The following is a 23653-nucleotide window of genomic DNA, read 5'->3' as shown; positions in this document are numbered from 1 at the left end:
AAACCTATTATAATTTCTAAGAAAATATGCATGTATATATATACTGAACTTTATGAAAATAAGATAAAAGTATAAAAATATGTACATGTGTATATATTTAAAAAAAGTGTATATATAAAATATAAAGTATATATAAAAAGTAAAAAATAAAAAAATAAAAATAAAACATATGTATAAAATATATGCATGTATTTATAAAAGCTTAAAATATTAAATATGCATGTATATATTATATATAAAATATGGGTATGTTTAGGTATAGAAAATATAATAATTATAGTGATAGTAAATGATATAATAATAATAATGGGAAAATAATATAATAAGGGTGATAATTATAACAATTTATTTTTTAAACGAATGGAAAAAAGAAAAAAAAACTTAAATCAAAACGAAAGACCAAATTGCAATGCGCATTATATTCGGGGACTAAAATGGCAATAAACCACTACCTCCAAAACGGCGCCGTTCAACTATAGACCCGTTTGAAAACGAAATAAATCCTAGGGGCAATTTGAAGACAAAAAAAAACTTAATTTTAAAGCAATAAAAGGATGAAGGACCCGATGCGCAATTAGGCCATTAAGACAAAATGCAATGATCACTGGCCATTAACGGTGTCACTTTTCCCACTATAAAAACCAACCCAAAACCCTAATTAGAAAGCCTTTAGTTTTCTTCAAAACAACAGCCACAACAAACATTTTAAAAAAAAAAAAAATAATAATTGCTCTGCTAGGGCTCTTTTAACCCATTTTGCGTCGCCGTTCGTGCCAACGCTCCGATTGCGACGGAGATGGCAACCATCCGGCGACTTTGACGAAAGAGGTAAGATCCCTTTCTTTTCTTTATTATTTTAAATGAAATAAAACGAAAATAAAAGAGAATAAAACAATATATATGCAAAACGATGGACACTGCAAAGCAAAACAAAGAAGAAATCACCTATGCAAAAACAGGTTTGATCTCTCTATTTTCTCTCTATCTCTTTTCATATATTTTCGACTGACTTCCCCCACCCCTACATGATTTAAATCGGCCTTTAAATAGCCGAAAAAAGACAATAAAATAAGCAAAAAAATCTTCTCTTCAATATTCGTTGCGTTTTTTACTGTTACTCTGTTATTGCTGCGTTGTACGTCCCCTTTTTTCGCAGGTTCGGTGGCCGTGGAGTGCGCCCGTACGTGGAGGCGCAACTCGCGCGAATGGTGGCTACTGTTGCGGCTTGCGACGACTGCTGGTGGCTGCTTTAGGGTTTCCCTCTTTTTTTTGTGTTTTAGGCTAGTGGGCTTGCTTAGGGTTGGGTCTGGTCTGTAAATAAGTAATTGGGCTTGTAAAAAAACTTGGACTGCCTTATTTTTTTGTTTTGTAAGGGCCCGGGCCAATTGGGCCTGTTACAATTATTTTAGAAAATTTTTAAAATTTTAACTTTCTTTATATATTTTTTAGAATTTTTTTTTAAAATTTTTTAAAAATTTGTAATTTTTGTTGAGAAAGACTAATTTGCATATTTTCAAAATTGACATTAACCAAAATGGTATTTACACTAATCTGCTATTCAAATTAGAAAATTTAATTCGACTCGAACTTGAAACTCAATTATTTATTCAAGTTGACTCGAAAAATCGAATAACTAAATTGATTAATTTAAAATTTTAAAAAATAATTTTTAAAATCAAATCAAGCTTTATTCACCCATAAATAAAAATATTTAAAATAAACTTATGGGAAATTACATTATGAAAAATTGGTAGAAATATGTAAGTAAAAGATAAACAATTTTTGGTTGTGTAAAAAATCTGAAGGCAAGACTCAAGAGAAGGGTTGGGTTTAACTTTTAGGTTTTACAAAAAAATTACCTCATGAAATGTAGTTATGAACGCCCGAAGAAAAGAGTTAAAAAGTTGGTTTGGTAGTAGATTTTTGTTTATTCGAATAAACTATTAAAATAGTCACTTTTGTTTACTTTAGGTTATATTTTAGTTATTTATATTTGAAACGTTATGTTTTAGTCACTTACGTTATCGCGTTTTAATATTTTAGTCACTAAGTCGTTAACAGTGTAACTGTAAGCTGATATGGCACGTTAAATCATTATTTCAAACAAAAATTTTAGGATAATTTATACAATCGGTCCCTAAATTTTTTTGTTTTGAGTAATTTAATTTTTTTCTTTTCTTTTTTTAAGTTTCCTTTGTTTTCATTCTCTTCTGCTTCTCTCTCTTTTCCTCCATTATCCATTTCTTTTAACGTGATTTTTTTATATTTTTCATTTGTTAAAACTAGTCCCTATACTTTTATTTTTTGTAAATAATTTAACTTTTTTGAGTGAGGCGAGTTTGTGGACTAGTTTTAACAAATGGAAAATATAGAAAAACTACGTTAAAAGAAATGAAAAAGGGAGGAAAACAGAGGGAGAAACATAAAAAAAGGAAAAGAAAAAAATTAAAATTAAAATAGCATAAAAGAAAAAAAATTAAATTGCTCAAAATGAAAAAAAAAGGAACCAATTGTATAATTTAACCTAGAATTTTGGTCTGAAATGATGATTTAATGTGCCACGTTGGCTTACTGATACATCGTTAACGACAATTAACGACTCAATGACTAAAATGTTATAACACAATAGCTTAACATTTCAAATATAAGAGGCTAAAAATGTAACCTGAGATGAACAAAAATGACTATTTTAATCATTAGCTCATTTGTATCGGTGGCATATTTGGAACTTTTTTTTAGAAAAAAACCTGTTAAGTTTTATCTTATTGAATTTTATTTTAATTTTGTAATTTTATAATTTCCCCAAAATATCAACATTTATGGGTAATTCACCCTCCAAATTATTCCATTACATCACTAGTCGAACCTTGTTGTGACATAGGAGAGGCAACGGCAGTGGCATTGGCAGCGATGGCTAGGGTTTATTGTGGAGAAAGAAAGAAAGAAAGAGATAGATAAAGAAAGAAAATAATTTTGGGTTTATAACTTTTTTAGTGTTTAAATGTCTAAATTAAATTTTTTTTTGTTAAAAAAATTATTTTTAAATGATTTTGATCTTATATGTCCATTTAATTTTTTTCCTATTCACCATGCCTCGTGGCACCCTTTTAGTGGTCCACATGTCAAGATACATTAAATTTAACACCGTTAGATCAAAGTATTAAAAGATTGGATGGAAGAAAATATAGGAGAAAAACATGTGGATAATAATATAAAATATAAAAACATATATTAAAATTAATAAAAGGATAATTACACAAATAGTCACCTTCTCATTTTATGCATCTAAAATAAAATATTTATAATTTAAGCACAAATATTAAATAATTTATTCATTTTAATCACTCCGTTGAAAACTCCAATAAAAATATTGCGTAACACGCAACACATTACATCCAATGATTGATCAATGTGTAAAAAATATAATGTCAAAATTCAATTTGAAATGGAACCACATGAATTAAATGAACTTTAAAGAAATTTTCAAAACCATTTTCGAGGTGAAATTTGTGTTTATTAAAATTTTAATACCAAAAGGTAAAATCATTTATGAAAATTTAGAAATCTAATGAAATCCCTCAAATCTCTGGTCCAAACACATTCTTAAATAAAAGGAATCCAATTATGAACAGCTGAAATTTATTTACTTTTTCTTAAGAACAGTTACGAACTTTACAAAACTATGCTTAAATATATATTTACAGATTGGGAAATGCATTAAGTGAATGATGGGAAAGGAGGAAGTGGACCGTGGAAGATGCCAAATATTTGACCCAATAAAATAGAGAAACATATATTTGTAAATATGTAAATATAAATGTAAATCTTCAGAAAGCTGCCTCTGGCTTCAGAAAGTTGTGATATTCCAGCTGAGTCATTTCCCCACCATTCACCGGATCAAATTGGCATCGGTAGAAGCTGCATTCCATTATATCAATTACCACTTTTAGACCCTTCCTATATATATATCCCATAAAAATTTTCCCCTTTAATAAAAACTGACATAAAAAATGTTATAATGTACAAGACCAAGGGAAAAGGATGCAAGTCAACCCCATGTCATGTGCATGTTAAGTACATAAAACAATTCGTGTACCCATATCATGCGCCATTTTATCGGTTGCATTTGTACTACCTTGTGATCATGTCGTTTTTAAAATTGCTAGCTAGAGGAGGAGAGAGAGAAAAGTCGATGTAAATATTATCAGAGGTTTTGGCAACCTCAAGGGGGAACATTTTGAAGACATCTCACCTATATGCTTCAAGGAAATTTCCTAGGAAAATTTACTCCAAGCATATTTTACAAATTATGCTCTGACAAACAGATAACTCTTGGAGAGTAGTGGATCAACAACTTCTATGTTAAGGTTATGTTAAGTCACATGATACTTCCTAAAGTTACCCTAAATGTTAGTTTATTGATTCATCAGCATATCAAAATTAGACTTAAACAGCAACCATAGAAAATTTTATACCGATTATTGATGGTTGGTTCCAACCAATTCTTTTGATACCATTATTGGTCTTTCTTTTTTCCTTCTTACCTTCCATCAATGCCCAGAATTACCACTGTATTCTTTTGGTGACCGAAAGCAACAAGGTACTGAGAACCTTCAACCAGGCGGAACTGAGCCACTGACCATTCTGAACTGAAGTACTTTGGTAACACACCTGCAAGCAGAAAACATATTTACATGATTACCATGGTACACTCCCCAAAAACAAATAAATTTCTCAAACAACTAATCTCTAGATATGTTAGACACAATCTTGTTAAGGTCTGCTCAAGTGCTAGTTTCTTTGCTGCCTGAAGTACTTGGTTAAGTCTCCAATATGCAGAAAACCAGTTTCGACGCTCATCATAGTTGCTCAAGAAATTTTTGAAGACAATAACCTCAAATGCCTATTTTCTAGAGCTAAAACAGCCACAACTTTCTTTCATGCTATTAGAATGCTAACTTGCTGAGAAGATATACTTGTCATCCAACCGAAAGTTGTATTGTTTCTCAGGCCACGAGTAACTAGTACCTCAGATATAAAAAAAAAAAATGGAAGACATCAAAGCTAATTCACATGGATGTTCTTGTTCCATGGCTTCTATTAATATAATTCAGTAAAGGGAAGCTTGAGCATTTGTATAATCTAATAATTCTAGGGAAAGAAAATGAAATAGTTCAATTGTCAATTTCACAGATACCCAGTGAAGATTAAACACAAATAGAATTACATTGTTTAAAACAATGAGAAGAGCAAATGCATGGGGCATAAATAGGGCATTTTACCTTTGATAAAAGAAAGAGATGAATGGGAAGATACAACAGGCTCCGATGTACTTCGTGATTGGGTAGTGCCAGGAGATCCGGCACTAATTTTAAGGCTGAAAACATGGACAGTGCCTTTGTCACTTGAAACTGCTAACCATTGGGCATTTGAAGAGAATGCCAAACTGTAAATTTCAGCTCTATCTGCACCCCTCCTTACCTATGTTCAAATACAAGAGAACTTTCAGAACATCAAAACATTTTAGGAGTAATCTACGAAAGTGAGAGATTATTATGTTTAATTCTTACATCAACTGCACATTAAAATTAATACAGTGCCAGATGATAGTGCAATAAAAAGCCATGGAAGAGTGGATTTTTTCAGCTGCATAGAGTGCGAGAAAAGACCCTATGATGAACTGAAAACGGAGTGGTGTTAATAGCATTGAGTAACATACCTCTTGCAGCAAGCTACCATCAATGGTATTATAAATGCGAACCAATGTCCCTTTAGTGCTAGCGGTAGCAAGCAACTGGCCATCCTGCGAGAGCGCAAAGCACGCAATTCTCGAATCATGAGCCATGATGAACTTAGTCCTCTTCGAGGCGTAATGCTCCACCCTAACCTGCCCCTTTTGCAATCCAGGGCAAACCAAAACCAATGATCCTGCTCCCTGAGACACCGCGCAGAGTCCTTTTGGATTCGCGATGGTCTCAATCTGGTGTAGGAGCTTCAAATCCACAAAATTGTAAACGAAAATTTTCTGTTCCAAAACGACTATGATTCGGTCCCTCCGAAGCCGAACCGATCTCACTTCTGAACGAAACGAAAGCTCGCTGATGCACCGGCTTTGGTGATCGTCCCAGATCATAACCTTATTAGGCGGGTACTGCGGATCGGGTCCACCACCAACAAGAGCCAAAATATTACAACGAAAAAGCATCTCAACAACCCCGATACCGCCACCGCGATCGAAGTCTCGGCGAAAGATCTCGCGGAATGGATCGCAATTGTAGATTCGGAAGCCATGGTCAGTGCCGGCGGCAAAGCAGCCATGATCCTGGTTGAAGGAGAGGTGGAGAAGAGACGACGGAGCCACGGCTGGAGGAACCGAATCGGGCGGGTCCAAAAGTGGGGAGTGAAAATTAGGGTTAGCATCGGAGTCCGGTTCGGCAGAAGGGTGATTTTGCATGGGAGGGATAGATTCCCGGTCGAGATTAGATTGATCGGTGGGGGAGAGGAAATTGGTGTTAGTGTTAGTGTTAGTGTTAGGATAAGCTGAGAGGGTGGCCATTGGAGGGATCTAGAAAACAATTATGGAGGATTCTTGGGGCCGACGGCGGTAAAAACTAAAAACTAAAAACAAGCAGAGCAAAAGGGAATAGGGAAGAAAAACAGAGCAAATTACGATGGGGTCCTACTGGAAGAAGAAGGGGAAGGACAATTGTGTCCTTTTCTGAGGTTATGGTCATAGAAAAACAGTAAGAAATTTCTCTTGATGACACGTGTCCATCGAAAATAGAGAATTTTGCTTCGTCGCTACGCCAACTTCCTTGAAACTGAAAGACGGAAGATTTCTGCTGACTTAATTTTGTTGGAACCAGGATTAAATTTGTAAATCTTTTAAATATATGAAAATACATTTTATTATACTCAATATGTTTTTAATACTAAAATTAAGATTTATCCTTATAAATTATTTTTACAATTATATTATTGGATATTATTTTAAATTAATTACTTATATATTAATTAAAATTAAAATCTATCATTATAAATAACCTTCAATAATAATAGAATTTTATTTATTTTAATAATACAATTGAGTATAATATTCAATTAATTAGTAGATATTTAACGTTACACTTATATATATTTAAATTAAAATTTACCGTTATAAATAATTTTCAACATTTAATCATTTTCAAACAATAACATCCACAGTATTCATGCAACTCCACAACTAGAAAACGAAGTAATTTAAAGATTGAACTTGTCCAAAAATTTATATTTTTAAAAGATTTTCATATTGAGAGACTACCACTTGCCACTATAAAGTTAGCCATTAGTGCCACATCAATACACACTAACAATTTTAGCGTAGGGTACCAACTTGGGTGACAGAATACAAATTTAAGTACCAACTAGGTACTTTTGGACAAGTTAATACAATTGGATTATTTAATCTTAATTGTTATTCCACTTACAAAATTGGAAAATATGTTATGATAATCTCATCTCAATTAGACAAGTTAGTTTTGAACAAGATTCATAAAGTTTAATTTGGTTATATTTGATACAATTTGAATTTATATTTTTAATTACTAAAATTATTATTTAGTTTTAAATAGAAAAATTATTTAAAATATAATTTGATAAAAATAGTTTAATATTAAAACTAAAAATTTTGAATATATTATAAATGCACTAGAGGTGGCTTGGCAAATAGTAAAACAAAGGCGTGAGAGTCAGCTTGCGATGATACAATGAGAAAGGCCTCCACTGCGTTGGTTCAAAGTCAATACAGATGATGCGCGCAATACCGAATGGGGACATGCTGTTGCGAGGGTGTTGTTTTGTGTTTGATGCTGAGTTATAGGGGGTATACGAAGGTTGCATGGAAACTGGGGGCAGGAAAGGTTTTATATTTGGAGGTCGATAATCTCGCGGCTGTGAAGGTCCTTGGTGGCTGCAGCGGGGATGAAACTGAACTGAATGTTGTATGCCGGTCTATAAAGGAAATGCTCAAGCGAAATTGGGAAGTACAAGTGCACCATACCTATTGGGAAGGCAATGCATTAGCTGTTGTGATGGCGAACATCGCCTTTAGTAACCCTTTTGGGGTCCAAATTTATAACGAAGAGCCGGTGGAAGTGTCAGATGTGGGGCGATGTGATCGGGATGGTTTGCGGAGACCAAAAATGATAATGGATTGGTGTAGTGATTGTTTCTCCTTGTTCTATACCAAAAAAACAACATTAAATTTAAAAATTAATAGTTAATTTGAATAGATTATCTAAAGAAAAATATCGGCGATGGAACATGAAAACATTGATAAACTAAAAAGGTTCGCATCAGGGAGATGAAGGGTGATCCGGATGTGGTCATGGACTCAGTTCCGACTACAGGAAAACCTTTGTCATGGAAAGATTGTTTGCTGGGTACTGGACTTCGGGCTGACGAACAAACAGAAGCCATGATAATTTTGATAGTGAAGGAGACTTTGAGTTGTTGAAAACTGACATCGTACATTCATCGGTTAATGGGATTCCATCAATTCACTTTTCTGAATAGGTGAATCAACTCATCATCAAAGATATGGCTTGCACAGTGGTAATCAAACTCCTTGGAATGAGCATTGGATACTCAGTGTTTTATAATAAGGTGTGTTCCCTTTGAAAACCGTCCCGGCTTTGCCGAAATTTCAAAGCTCAGACCTTGGATTGTGTATGAGTAGTACCTTACGGTCCAACCTTGGACCATGGATTTCAACTGTTAAATTTTTTTTCGATTATATAAATAATGTGAACAGGAAAAATCATATACCATTAATTTTAACGGTTTAATGATTTAAATAAAATTTTAAAATAATTAATTTGTATAAGTGATAAAATAAATATAAAGTATATACTAATAAAAAGCTACATACTATATAAAAATTTAAAATAAAAATTCGTATAAATGCTAAGTTTGGTAATTAGTCGTCCCTCGATTGAATTATCCAAAGTCAACAGCATGTCCCAATTGCTAAAATCATAAAATTATATTATATTAAAAGGATAACCTCAAACTCCGAATATAAAAGTTAAATCGAGTCGCGTTGTAATAAATCCTTGATACAAATACATTTTTATTTTTGGTGCTCAACTTAAATGCAACATCATTTTATCAAATGAACCATATTTTCAGCACCAATGTTACAAACAGGGAGGTAGCAAACTTAAATGTAATCAGCAGCGTTGGCATATGGATCACAACCAGCTTCGAAACTAGCGGCTGCATCAGACACCATATCCCCTAGCAAGATCCCACCAAGCAATCCCCCCACCAATGCTGCGGCTCCCAATGTCAACCCATCACCACTCTCATTCTTTCTCTCCGGCTGAACAACCGGCGGGTACCCATTTCCCGGTCCCATTTGTGGATACCCTGCCGGTGGTGGTGTAGAATACAATCCAGGCCCCACAGGAGGATACCCAGCGGGTGGTTGTGGAGCTGGTTTGTACCCTTCTTGAACTGGTAGCTGCTGAAACCCTAGAGGTGGATAACTATAACCAACGGTAGGATAAGCCGGCACAGCTGCATTATGCGACGGAGGGTACAGTGGATTCATTGCCGTCATAACCAATGGATACGCAGGGACTGCATTAGCTGCTTTCTCCCCAAACCTATACACAAAGTTGAGCTTACCTTTTGCCTTACCCGAGGGTTTCTTAACCGGGTACGTAGTGTACTTAGCAGAGTTACCGTTACCGGCGCCGTCGAGTAGCTCCTTTATGGGAACTCGAGCTTCACCAATCTCTTTGTCACCACGAAAAGTGCGGCAACACATGAGCCTAAAAGTGATGGCCAGATCAGTAGTATTTGTTTGAGCAAGTGACTCGTTGAAGCTAAACACCATGGGATGGTTCCACTTGGGACTGGTTCCACCGTCTTTGTGCACCGGCGTTTTCTGCTCGGTGGTCGACTCTCCTCCTGAGACTTTAACGACGACGTATACGTCCATCTTGGAGAGATGTTTCACCTTTTTGAGACCTTCTGCGGAAACTACAGTTAACTCCAAGGGTCTCTGCTCCATTATTGTTTCTGATTGTCCCTTAATGTCAATAGTTGGCGATGATGATGGTGAAAGTACTGTGTGTCTATATATGTATATAGAAGGTACGGACAAGGGAGCTTAGTTGAAGTTAGAGGATGAAATGAAACTTCTTGGTTTCCAAGGGGATTGCTTCGTTAGTTGATAGTGGAAAGTCAACGTGGAATTTGTTATCCCAAGAAAAGTCAATGTCTGAATAAGTCAGACAGACAGCTGCATAAGATCTAGAGTCAAGGGTCAACGCCTCTCCGGTTGAAGGCCCCAATTTTGGACAGTTAAATGGGCTTGGAGGCCCAATTATGGATCTGGGTTAAAAAATAAGAAAGTTAAAAGTCAATATATTTGTCCCATTCCATCGTGTTCATCAGGGTTAGACTTGGTTTAGTTTTTCAATCTTAGGTTGGTCCAGCTGGCCTAGATTTACTGTTCAAAAATTTAAACTTATGTAAACATTTATATATTTCTATAATTAAATTTAAATAAAAATATTTTTATTATTTTTAAACAAAAAAAAGTTATTCAGGCAAGTTGGATTGAGCCGAGCTCGATCTTGAAAACTTTTTTTAAATTCAGCTTAAGTCTGAGTAGGACCATGAACACATATATCATATATAAAGTAAAAAAAAGAAAACGTACGAAATAATTATGTTGCATTAGCATATGTCATGTTCATTCAAATCATGTCATGTAATCATATTTATAGAAAAATTAATTATCATATGCGTTTATGTGACAAGATTTGAATGAAAATAATATAGCATAATTGTTTCATATTATTCTCCCCCCATGATTTACCTATAACACTTATTAGTGTAGAAAAACCTATATATATAGATTTTTTTTAAATACTTATTACATTATAATTTATTAGCCTTCCTATCCGTTTGTTTTTTCTCTTTTGTTTTGCTTAGCGATTGTGCCAGTCCGGAGGTTGATTACCGTCTGTCTTTTTCATACTCCCATCAACCCTCTTTTTTTCTTTTTTCTCATTGTTCACTCTATGTGCCTTTCCCCTTTTTAGTTTGCAGATATATTTTATGGTTATCTTTGTTGTCTTAACAAGTTGTGATGGATAGATAATGATGCTTGTCGCCACCAAAACTCCACCGGCCACCAACAGTTTCTCTTGAAAAGTGGATAACTCTTCGTCAACTTCTTAATCTGTTTCTATTTTGAGAGTATTTCAGAATAATAAATGATTTCACCAGCCACTTTGGACTCGTGTTGTCTTAAGTTATATATATATATATATATATATATATATATATATATATATATATATATATATATATATTGTTTGTTTGTTTTCCATTGTTTACTTTCACTTTTAGAAGTTTTTGTCTGCAATTATAGCATATTTTTTAGTCTTATTTTTGCAAGTGATTTTAAGGATGATTTTGTCACTGCCCTCTCCAGTTTGGTGGACTCGGTTCTTTTGCCAAATTTTAACCGTTGCTTCAAACCATCCAAGGTTGATGTTCTTATCATATTAAATGCTTACAATCACTCCAAATTTGTCGTACTTAAGTTGTGACAGAGCCAATTGCCAACGTGTCATAAAATTTTATTAATGTTGAGGTTAAAACCTTTGTTCTGTTGATAAAACATGTCATTCACCACTTACGTGTTTATTGTTTATTTCTTCAAATTATATTAGTCTCATATATGAATAAGATCATTACTTTTATTTTATACCCAAATCAATAAATGTTTAACTTTTAACATATGTACTAGAGGTGCTCATGGGCCGGGCCCAGAAAAAATTTCGGCCCGCGTTCTAGGCCCAGGCCTAGCCCGGCCCAAAATATGGGCCTAAAATTTTGTCCAGGCCCGCCTCGAGAAAAAATTCCTAAGCTCGAGCCCGGCCCGACCCTTTTTTTAATAAACATAAAAAATTTAATTTAAAAATATTTTAAAATTAAAAATATATATTTATTATATTCGGGCCGGGCTCGGGCCAAAAAAGTAGAACGGGCCTTGTTTTTTGCCCAAACCTATATTTTTACCCGAACTCTCCTATATTTCGGGCGGGCCATCGAGCCAAGCCGGGCCGCCTGGCCCATGAGCACCTCCCATATGTACTCAAATAATTATTTAACATGCTCATTAAATTTAAATACTAATTTAGTTGACAAAAACGTGTACACAAAAAATTTTTGAATAACTTCTATTTAGTATTTTAGGGAAAATACAAAGTGCATAAAATCCAACCCAAGGTGAAGTGGATGGACAAAAATGATTGGATCTTTGTTTGTACAAATATGATTTAGAAATTTTCGTGACAAACAAAATAGAGGCAGATATAATTGATCTCATTAGGGTTTCCATTTCGAATATTCCTTGATTTCCTACCATATTATATATGCTTTTAACATAAGGTCAGTCCAATTTAATTGTTTGATATTATTAATGAAATCAAGCAATCAATTTTAGTAGAGAATTCATTGAATAATCCAACATCATACTGACAAACTCGATTGAGGTGATAGCAAAAAAAGTTTTAGCTGAAGCAAGTGATTACGCTTGAGGTTTGAAGTTTTTAAATATTGAGAGACAATGGATTTTGTTAATTTTAAATTTAATTAAGGTTGAATGTGGGTATTGAATATTGAGAGTTTAAGACAAAAATAGAGTAACGATCATCGAGTATTATGGTCAAATCAAGTTATATGCATAGATACTGTAGCGATATTGTAGGGTAAGACAAAAAGTAAACTAAATGCATCCATCTAAACCCACACTAAATATATATTTGTTCATTCGGGAGCCCTCTTGTATTTGCCTTGGTCATGTGTTTGAGCCCACAAGTGCCATGCATGAATGCTCACATCCCCTTAATAGGTAATCTTGTACCATGCACGATTTAATTTGACAAGACATTTTAATTTTATAAACTCGTATTTTAAGCGACAACACTCAAACTCTCGTTAAAGTTGGAAGACAATGACGAGAATAATAAAGATGTAATAAAGGGCTCAATGATATCTTTGAAAAGAGTTGATGTTATTTTATTATTATTTGTGAAAATAATAAGTTAGGAGACGCAGAATAAGACGATGGAGAAGGTAAAAGGGGAATGACGAAGAACTTCAGAAAGCAATGAAATTTTGTTAATTAGTAGATCCGATGGGACCTGTAAAGACTGACTAGGCATCGCTCATTGCCGTTTCAGTAGAAAAACCCTAAACTCCATAATCCAAAACTATAATTTTTTAAGTATTAATTTTGTTTTATTCACTTAATTTAGAAAATATCAATTTTGTCACTAACTTTATTAATATTGATTTAATGTTATGATGCCAATTAGGAAAATACATTCAATTAATCATTTAATGAAAAAGTGAAAAATGCTGGTGAATAACAATCAACGCCGATCAACGTACCACATCAATGGTTTCAAAAATTTATTTATATAATACATAAAAAGTATCTCCCTAAATAATAATTTGTTATAACAACTACAAAAATCATAAATTATTTACTTCAATTCTTAATGAAAACACGATTTTGTAACCGAACACACTGAAAGTTCTAAATAACAATATTTTACAACAACTACAAAATTCATTAACTATTTACTCAAATTTATAAAGAAAACACAATTTTGTAACCACATGTTCAAAGTATTAATAAAATTTAATATTTGGTTAGAAATATTGGAAGTTTATAGAAATAATCGGTTAAAAGTTTTGTATTTTATTAAAGTTTACCAAAAAAAAAAAACTTATCTTAAGAAGAAAGGATTGTACAAAACTGTGATTCTACGTCATCTCTATTCCTTTCCAATAGGACCATGACAAATCAATTTTTTCCTCTTGAAAAAATTCACATCCAACTAAAAATGCTAAAAATCGGGAGAAAAAATCTAATTTGTCATGCTCTTATTGGAAAAGAATAAGGATGACGTGAAATCACAGTTTCATACAATCCCTTCTCCATATTAAGAAGCCTACCCAAAAATTTCTATAAATTTTAAAATTTATTTTTGTTCATCATGTTTTATTTTCATTTACAACCTAAAAAAGGACCTTAAAGATTCACCATTCTTTAAAACCGAGAAAAAATTTGCAAAAAAAAAATCCAATCATTAATTTTTAATTTAAGTTTTGATATATTTTGTAATGATTAATTCAGATACATTATTTGTACTCGTAATTTTAAAAATAAAATAATTATTTTAAAATAAATTTACATAAATCTAAATGAAAATACCAAATTTATCCTCAAATTTACATAAAATAAGTTCATCATGTAGGCTTTTTTGTTGAAAGGGATTTGGGGTAATTAAAATTATACCCTAATAGTTTAATACATAATGATTGTAGTTCTTTATTACTTTTTGGGTAATCAATGCTAGATCCATCACTACATGGCATATATAAATGAGAAAATAAAGTCAACAAAAGATGATAAAATTTACATTTATTAATTTTTTCCTATATAAGTTAGTAATAAATTAACGCATTGGTAATATTTAGTTATTCTCGTGTTTTAATTTTGTTCAGGAATTTTAGTTATCTTTCTAATTTTAAGTTTAAATTTGTATTAACTATTCTTTATTTTATGTCTAATGTTATTCCACTAGCAGAGGCTAAACCAAAAAATTTTTAAAAATGAAATTAAATTGTAATTTTTATGCTAGCAAAAATGTAATTTCACCATTTTAATAGCCTATATCTTTATAATTTTTATATTTATAAGGGGCTAAAGTGTAATTTTACTTTTATTAATTAAAAATTTTAAAGAATTTAAATAGAAAATTTTCATTTTAGGGGGGCCGAGACTCTTGCCAGGCCCCTAGTTTCTCCCCTATCCACTGGTAACTAAACGAAACATTAAAGTATATTGAAATTAACCTATTAAGTTATTCCTCAACTAAAATTATCCATGTTTTTTTATGTGTTTTTTAAAAAAATTAAATTATATAATGTGTAAAATAGTACAATAATGAAAGTTCACATGGTAGGGATGAGAATGAGGGATTGGGCTGAAAGCTGCTAGAATAGAAGTTTAGAGGTTGTATTTTAGCAAAGTATTAGAACTATTTTTGATGTATGTACTCCTCTCCTCTTATCTTTGTGCTAAAGAGGGGTATTTACGTCGGGCTCGAATTATTGAATCCCCTACTCTATAGGTTTGAGCATAAGTTGAAAGGATTAGATGAAACGATTATATAATTATGTGGGTTTATACATTGTGATAAAATGTTTGAGCGTTACATAATAGATTTTATTGTATTCCTGTAATTATTGGATAATCCCAAAGCATTGACGTAATATAGGGATATTGGGACATTGCCACTAGTTTAACCGATCGACGGCGACGACATATTAGGGTTCTTTCTTTGATCTCCTAAACCCTCACAGTCCTCTCATCAAATACGTACTCATGGTCTTACGAGCCAATGATACCGGAGAAGGTAACCTACATTTTCTTCTACTTCGTACAAGCATTCACCATTTCCATCTATGGTGACCCAAAAGCGGTGAAAGCCATTAACCCAATGTACAGAGGAACAAAAAGAATGCGTGGGGTTCCCTTGGTGGTCGCGTCGTTCTTTCCATAACAGTGTACTCGCCATTGACCTTTGCTGCGTTTCTAATGATCGTGAGAAACATTTGGAACGACATATATCAGAAAAAGTACTATTACAAACTCGACCATCATGGTTTCTGCCGAAAAGTTCGAGCAGATAACCACGAACACGAATTTCAGTACAATTCCGGGACTTGCCATCTTCAAGCATTATTCCAAAAAAATAGATGTTTTATTGAGTTCGAGTTGAGTATCAAACTCCGAATTTCAACTTGAACTCAAGCTTGACATTATTCGAGCTCGTCTCAACTTAGATTAATTACACCCCTAGAGTCAAAAGAACTTTGTAGGTTTCATTTAAGATTGTTAGATCAGTAAATCGAAAATTAATCGGTACATCAGTCTAAAGAAAGAAGTTGAATCGATTAACCAACGAATTGATGTAAAATAATTGAATTGAATTTTTAATCTTTTTATAAATATATTTAATATAACCGAATGAAAGAATCAGTGGAGTAATCAAGGCCACTACTAATCCGATTACGAAAAGATTGGTTCCGTTGTGTGATTCGATACGGGTCCACCAACGCCACGAGCGTGACAGTTTGGACCCGAAGTTGATGGAAAGATTGAAAGAGTTTCATCAAACACGACACTGGTGATCATCAAATAATGGGGGCTAACATTGGTGATAACCCGAAGTACTTGTTTTTTTTTTCTTTAAGTCATTGTATATGTACATATTTAGAAGTCAAGATGTATGATGTCCGCGGTTACACGTGTAGAATATTTGACTCTTTTTGAAGGGTTAAATTATAAATTTATAAACTTTTAACTTTTTCATTACACGTTATTTATTTATAATTTTGTCTTTTGTTGAACTTTGGATCTAATTTCGAACTTTGGTTACTCCAATAACATTATAATATTATTTATCTACTAATCCCTTGGGTTTTGAAGCCAAGTTTATAATAATAATAATAAGAGGCTTGTATTACAATTTGATTCCTTGAACTATATATTTTTCATTTTAGTATTTTAATATTTTTTATACTTGAATTATCATTTATCTTTAATTTACTTAAAAAAGTTAACAATAATAATATGACAAATGGCACATTTTATTGAATACCGCGCGATGATAATTGAAATAAAAAGAATGGAAATAGTAACTCGGATATCAAAATGAAAAAAAATTGATAGAATTTAGAGTCAAATCATAAAAAAACCCATAATAATAAAACTATTGTTAATTCTTTTCCATGCATGAGAGCGTGATAGTCAACCCTTTTTATAATAGTCACGTTTGTTTGTCTAGATCTTGCTTGCTATAGAGAAGTGGTTGTTACACACTTATGACAAGTTGTTATTGAGAGTTAATCGTTGTAAGCTTACCATAGAATTTATATCGTGAATTTTAATCAAACAAAGAAAGTAAAAATTATGTTCAAAAAAAGAAAGAAAGTGAAAATCAAATCAACAAAATTAAAAGACATGCAATAGGTGCATGTATTATTGCTTTTATGTATATTTTATTTTACATGATTAATTATAATGTTCATAAATTTAACAAGTTCAATTAATTAATTTATCATGAAATACTAAATTGAATATCAATTTATAGGTTTATGATGTTCAAATTGATGGTAGAATATGTAATTAGGAAACTTAATAGTTTATTATTGAATTGATATCTTTAATTGCACTCAAAGTTATTTTCATTTAATAAAATATAATTAATGATTTCTTCATGTAAAATTTAATTTTTTATTGAAATGATATTTTAATTAAGATCATTTTCATTTAATAAATGATAATTAATGGTCTTACTTATATAAAATAACTATAATTTTACTTAAAATTTTAGACCATATCTGCTATAGAAAACTAATTTAATAAAGAACATATTTCATAATTATGGATGTTGTTGTTATAAGTGAAAAGTTGTTATAGATGATTAAATCTAAAAACTTAACTATCATAACGAAATGATAATATAGCGTGATTGTTTTAGAAAAGTTTGATTCTAGTATTTAATTTGATCATCGAATTATTATTTTTGGTCAACCGACCCTATATAAAAATTATAAAAACCTAAAATATTTTTAAAATAGAAAATTCTATATAAAAATTCTAAAAAATAAAATCCTAGAAGATGTTATTGTTGACGAACTAATATGTATATGAAATAAAAATTAAATGCATTCGATATTTTGATTTTTTAGAATTATAGAATTTTATATTTTTTGAATATTTTGTAATTTTATATAGACTCAACATCAAATTAATAAAAAATATAAACATTAAGTATTAAAATTGTTATTATACTAATTATAAAAGTATTTCATAGAAAAGAAAAAGAGTAAAAACGTTAATGGTGAAATTATAACTTTTTTAATTAAGTGACCAAAATAAAAACTTAGTAATAGTGAATTTATCCTTTTAAGAAAAGTGCCCAACTGGTGAAGAGGAAAGGAGAATATTCTCCTAATTAGTAATAATATAAAAACCCCATCCCCCACCCTCAGATTTGGGAGCTAAACTCTTCAATCTTTCACTTACCCCAGCGGCCCTTCCTTTCCTGTTTTCTTTTTCCCTTTCACATACTATGCCTACTGATGACTTCGTTCAAGAAGAACCTATTGAACAAACCCACCATAACGATGATGACTCCGAGGATGTCGAATCAGCCGACACCCATCACCCTAAAACCGACCCATCATTACACAAGCTCCACAGGTTCGATTCCATGGACTTGGAATCCACCAAGGTCCCCAGCCATCACATTCGTGCCTCTCAGGTATGTGTATATACATATATATAAAGTCTCAGATTATATGTATATGAGTAGTTTGTAATAACGTTGAACAATTTGCGAGTAGGCTGTGGAATGGTCGGTGATACTGCAACTAGCATTTCAAAGCATCGGAGTTGTTTACGGCGATATAGGGACGTCGCCGCTTTACGTTTACGCGAGTACCTTCGCCGACGGTATTAAAAACAGCGACGACATATTGGGTGTTCTGTCTTTGATCTTTTACACCATCACTCTCATCCCTTTGATCAAATACGTCTTTATCGTCTTACGAGCCAACGACAATGGTGAAGGTAATTAAACAAAAAAATAAAAAGACTTTAAAAACATTTCATTTATTACATGATTAAGTTATTGCATGGAAGCTGTTTTTGTTTTTCTCATTAATTACCTCGAAATTAATTTATATTTATATTTAAATATCAACAAATCCAATGAATACTGAGATCTTAAACATGACATGATGCATGAACTTGTTGTGTGGTCTGAATATTCAAATTTTAATTAATTAATTAATTATATTTTGGTCAGTTTGAACATGGGTGATTAGAGAAGTTAAAGAAGCAAATTGGCTGTTAATGTAAGAGTCTTATAAAATAATTACATAACCATCTGGGGGAGAACTTTACTTGGGGAAAATAGTCTTGATTAAACAAAAAAAAAAATCCATTGCTTGCGTTTTTTTTTGTTTATTTATGTGGTCATGAGAAAATTATATTTTAGTCCTTCAATTTTAATTAGAATTAAAAATTAAAAAATTATCAGTCGGGGTTGGCATAAAACGTTGTCAATCCCAACTTGTTGGGGAATTGATTAATGGTAATTTCAGAAACAAGTAATCATAAAATAATATTTTAGAAAAGTTAATTTAGAAGTAATCAAAAGCATCTTGATCCCTAAAATATTTCTTTACATAAATTAAAAGAAAGAGAGAGGGACTTTCCTATGAAAATAAATTAAAATAAAGGGCTAATTCATAAAAGTCTTGGTCTATGTGTTCAATTTTAGTTTCAAATATGATGCACAACTTATTTAAATTTAAAGTGGTAAATCTTAAAATTGTACATAAATTTTAGTTTTATGTGCAATTTAATACATAGATTTTAATTTGGAGTAATTATACACATGAAACTTTGATTGTAGTTCTAATGTATACATTTAAAAATAAAATATCAATTTATTTTTATATTAAATAAATATAATTATTTATGTATGCCATACATAAACATAAACCGATGCTATATCAACAATTGTGTTAATAATTTGTGTGAATTGGATCAAATCGATATTTTATGTATACAATTGTACATCAAACTAAAGTTCATGTATACTTATTGTATCAACAATTCAAATCTAACGTGTTACAAAATAGGCCGTCAATAAAATCTAGAAATATTATTTCCAATTTGATTTATGTGTTTCAAAACTACCATTTAACATTTAAATTGACAATTAAGTTTAACAAAATAACATGATTGATATGTTACCGATACTTAATTAAAACCAATTTAAAATCTAGGTGCAAATGAGAATTAATAAAAGGAATTAAAATTTTTAAATTTAAACCGATAATTAAGCCGATCAAACCATTAATTTTCAGTTCTGATTGATTTGATTTTAATTAAATAAATTCTTCAAAAATCATTAAAAAATTATTAAAAATAGAAAAACCAAGTTTTGAACTGTTAGCCCAAAATTCGATTCAAGTTTTTGTCTGAACCGATATACTAATCATGTGGTCGACCAGCCGGTTCAGAACAGTTCCAAAGACCTTTGAAAGAATTATGCATAATTGAATGGTATTTTTCAGGTGGAACATTTGCACTATACTCACTAATATGCCGATACGCGAGGGTGGGTTTAATCCCAAGTCAACAAGCCGAGGATCGAGATGTATCCAATTTCCAGCTTGAATTACCCAGCAACCGTTTACGTAGAGCTTCAAAGCTCAAGTCCAAGCTTGAAAACAGCCAGTTCGCTAAATTTTTTCTCTTGATCATCACCATGCTCGGCACTTCCATGGTCATCGGCGATGGCGTCCTCACCCCTTGCATTTCAGGTTACCTCCCATTGCCCCCCATATACTTTCACCATCCATTAACATAAAACGATTATCTTACCTTTTTAAAAAAAAAAAAAAACTCTCCATTGCAGTTTTATCAGCTGTGGGTGGCATCAAGGAAGCTACATCTGCAATGACAGAAGGTCCATATATCAACATATACATATACTTATATTTTGGAACATTGCTAACATTTGGTTTTAATACGTACAGATAGGATTGTTTGGATTTCAACAGCAATTTTGATCTGTCTCTTCATGGTTCAAAGATTTGGAACAGACAAAGTGGGGTACAGTTTTGCTCCCATAATCTGTGTCTGGTTCAGTCTCATTGGTGGCATTGGGGTTTACAATTTCATTAAATTTGACCCAACAGTGATCAAAGCCATAAACCCAAAATATATTGTGGATTACTTTAAGAGGAACAAAAAAGATGCATGGGTTTCCCTTGGTGGGGTGGTTCTTGCCATAACAGGGACCGAAGCCTTGTTTGCTGATGTTGGCCATTTCACGGTTCGTTCGATACAAATTAGCATGTGCTCGGTGACTTACCCAGCTTTAATCATGGCCTATACGGGACAAGCCTCTTTCCTTCGTAAACACCAAAGTTTAGTCTCCGATACGTTCTTTAAATCGATTCCGCACTCTTTGTATTGGCCGATGTTTGTGGTGGCGGTGGCGGCTGCGATTATAGCAAGTCAAGCAATGATTTCGGGGACATTCTCTATAATCCAACAGTCGCTGTCGTTGGGGTGTTTCCCTCGTGTTAAAATCGTTCATACATCGGCTAAATACGAAGGTCAAGTTTATATTCCGGAGGTGAATTACTTGTTGATGATAGCTTGTGTAGGGGTAACTCTCGGATTTAGAACCACGGAGAAGATCGGCAATGCATATGGTAATATTTTCATTCAGTTCACATTCATGCAATGCAATGCAATTTTATTTCATTTCTTATTGAATGTAATGTAATATTTGCAGGGATTGCAGTGGTGTTTGTAATGACTCTAACATCATCCCTGTTGGTTCTCATCATGATCATGATATGGAAAACCGATATACTTTTGGTGGTGGCCTACGTTGTCATCATCGGCTCAATTGAGTTCGTCTACTTGAGTTCTGTCCTTTACAAATTTGATCAAGGAGGCTACTTGCCTTTGGCTTTCGCGGCGGCTTTGATGACCGTGATGTACGTTTGGAACAACGTGTACCGAAAGAAGTACAATTTCGAGCTCGAACACAAACTCTCCCTCGAAAGGGTAAAGGACATTGCTTCCGACACAAACTTGTGTAGAATCCCGGGACTTGCCCTGTTTTACTCCGAGCTCGTTCAAGGCATTCCACCCATATTCGAGCACTATGTGGCGAACATACAAGCATTGCATTCGGTCCTTGTTTTTGTCTCCATCAAGTCACTACCTATCAGCAAAGTTCCAGCCGAAGAACGGTTCCTATTCAGAAGGGTGGAACCAAAGGAGTTAAACATATTCCGTTGCGTCGTCAGATACGGGTACACCGACATACGCAACAAAGTAGAACCGTTGGAACAGACTTTAGTCGAGCAGTTGAAAGAGTTCATCACGGAAAACATATATTTGGCTCACATTATAGATGGAAAGAAAGGTAAGGAAGATGAAAACGGGGTGATGAACGGAGAGGAGTGGCAAGAGAGAGTGGTGAGCGAGACGAGCATGGTGGAGAAAGCATGGGAAGGTGGGGTGGTGCATTTGATAGGTGAGAATGAGGTGATTGCAAGCAAAGGGAGTGGGATAGGGAAAAGATTGTTAATAGATTATGCTTACAATTTCATGAAGAAAAACTTGAGACAAAGCGAGGAAATTTTTGATATCCCTCATAAGCGCATGCTTAAGGTTGGCATGACTTATGAGCTGTAGATTTAATATGTAAATTCTCATGTTTCACCCATTAGTTAAGGGTTCATATTGTGAGATCCGATGATAAAAATTATTTGGTGTAGAATTAATTCCTAATATTAAATTTAAATAATAATTTACCAATTCGATTTTTGTTTAATTGCGGAACTCTTTCAACTTTTGAAATTTAATATCTCTGTCTTTATTTTTAGAAATCTAGAGCGCTCAAATGATAACATGATTTATATATGAACTTTCATTAAATTATATATGAATTTTGTTTTAACATGAACTCGATTTGGTGCAATTATGCACGTAAAACTTGAATTATGGTTTATATGTATACATGAAATTTTTTACTTTAATTCAAATGTATACATTTAAAAAATAAATAAATACATTTATTTTTCATATCGGATCGATATAATAGTTATATGCAATATATCAACATAAAATAGTGCTAATTTAATAATGCCGTTAGTGATTTCTAAAAATTGAATCAAATCAAAATTTAATGTATAAAATTACACAAAATCAAAGTTTATGTATGACAATGCACATTATATCAAAGTTCATGTATAGTTTTGGTATTTATCCCAATTTGAATATGTGATATTTTCATTTTAAACATTTGATTTAAAATTGAAGTTTAATTAATAACATATATTCAAATCTAATAAAATTAAATTAATAGTGTTATTAATTAGATTTTATTTTTTTAAAAATTGAATAAGTAGGGGACTAAATTCTTGAAATTAAAAAGAAAAGAAAGATTAAATTTCAAATTTAGAAGAGTATAGGGACTGGAGACAGTATTAGACCTAGTTGTTTCTTTTTTTCATTAATTAGTTGGTTATTGCTTATAATAAAGCTGCTTTTATACAATTACAAATAGGATCGGGGCCGTACATTTCATGGCCCGCGGCCTTACATGCGGTGACCCAATTAGCTTCCGATAATGACTCAGTTTTACAACGCGGGTCAAAATAAATTTAATTTTAAATTTTTATTTTAAACGAGTATGTATCTCACTTGTGTGTGGAAAAATTACTTTGACTAAGCGTGCGAATAATGATACACAAAATTTATTACTGTTTATAGATTCGTCAAACTTAATTGAAGGAGTTCTACATGAAGACATGAATGTTTCTAAAGGAATCGACAGTTTAATGTAATTGCCTAGAGCTGTTATTTTTTACCAAAAAAATTAAAATAAATTAGTCGAAAGCAATATAATATAAGTAGATGCATCTCTTAAACAATATTACATGCATTCCAATTGCTTTCCCG

The 23653-nt window shown here is 32.4% G+C and overlaps 3 protein-coding genes and 1 long non-coding RNA gene across 5 annotated transcripts; 2 read left to right on the top strand and 2 right to left on the bottom strand.

Moving 5' to 3' along the window:
- The first annotated feature begins 550 nt into the window (after positions 1 to 550).
- LOC105762311 (uncharacterized) lies at positions 551 to 1437 on the top strand. The gene is made up of 2 exons (XR_001123832.2): positions 551 to 828; positions 1157 to 1437. It is a non-coding gene; the product is annotated as an uncharacterized LOC105762311 (long non-coding RNA).
- A 2185-nt stretch (positions 1438 to 3622) lies between these two features.
- LOC105762663 (autophagy-related protein 18a) lies at positions 3623 to 6702 on the bottom strand. Of its 2 annotated transcripts, none has more exons than XR_001124006.2 (4): positions 5720 to 6702; positions 5283 to 5481; positions 4476 to 4671; positions 3623 to 3918 (listed from the first exon to the last, which is right to left on the bottom strand). XR_001124006.2 is itself a non-coding variant. In XM_012580477.2 (4 exons), exons 1-4 carry the CDS (start codon positions 6554 to 6556, stop codon positions 3828 to 3830), a joined length of 1254 nt encoding a protein of 417 aa, XP_012435931.1. In that variant the 5' UTR covers positions 6557 to 6701; the 3' UTR covers positions 3623 to 3827. The 2 variants fall into 2 exon arrangements, 1 of the variants encoding a protein (XP_012435931.1); XM_012580477.2 differs by having other exon boundaries at positions 4545 to 4671; positions 5720 to 6701.
- Positions 6703 to 9061: 2359 nt separating this feature from the next.
- Positions 9062 to 10156, bottom strand: LOC105762310 (hypothetical protein). Its single transcript, XM_012580178.2, has one exon. The coding sequence runs from the start codon at positions 10058 to 10060 to the stop codon at positions 9203 to 9205; it is 858 nt and encodes a 285-aa protein (XP_012435632.1). The 5' UTR covers positions 10061 to 10156; the 3' UTR covers positions 9062 to 9202.
- Positions 10157 to 18163: 8007 nt separating this feature from the next.
- LOC105762662 (potassium transporter 5) lies at positions 18164 to 22523 on the top strand. The gene is made up of 6 exons (XM_012580476.2): positions 18164 to 18413; positions 18496 to 18721; positions 20239 to 20487; positions 20583 to 20633; positions 20704 to 21387; positions 21471 to 22523. Exons 1-6 carry the CDS (start codon positions 18222 to 18224, stop codon positions 22382 to 22384), a joined length of 2316 nt encoding a protein of 771 aa, XP_012435930.1. The 5' UTR covers positions 18164 to 18221; the 3' UTR covers positions 22385 to 22523.
- The last annotated feature ends 1130 nt before the right edge of the window (positions 22524 to 23653 follow it).

Source organism: Gossypium raimondii, chromosome 12, assembly GCF_025698545.1.
Source record: "Gossypium raimondii isolate GPD5lz chromosome 12, ASM2569854v1, whole genome shotgun sequence".
Classification (NCBI taxonomy): Eukaryota; Viridiplantae; Streptophyta; class Magnoliopsida; order Malvales; family Malvaceae; genus Gossypium; species Gossypium raimondii.
Note: the sequence above shows the minus strand (reverse complement) of the source record. Positions and strands in the feature narration are given on the sequence as shown.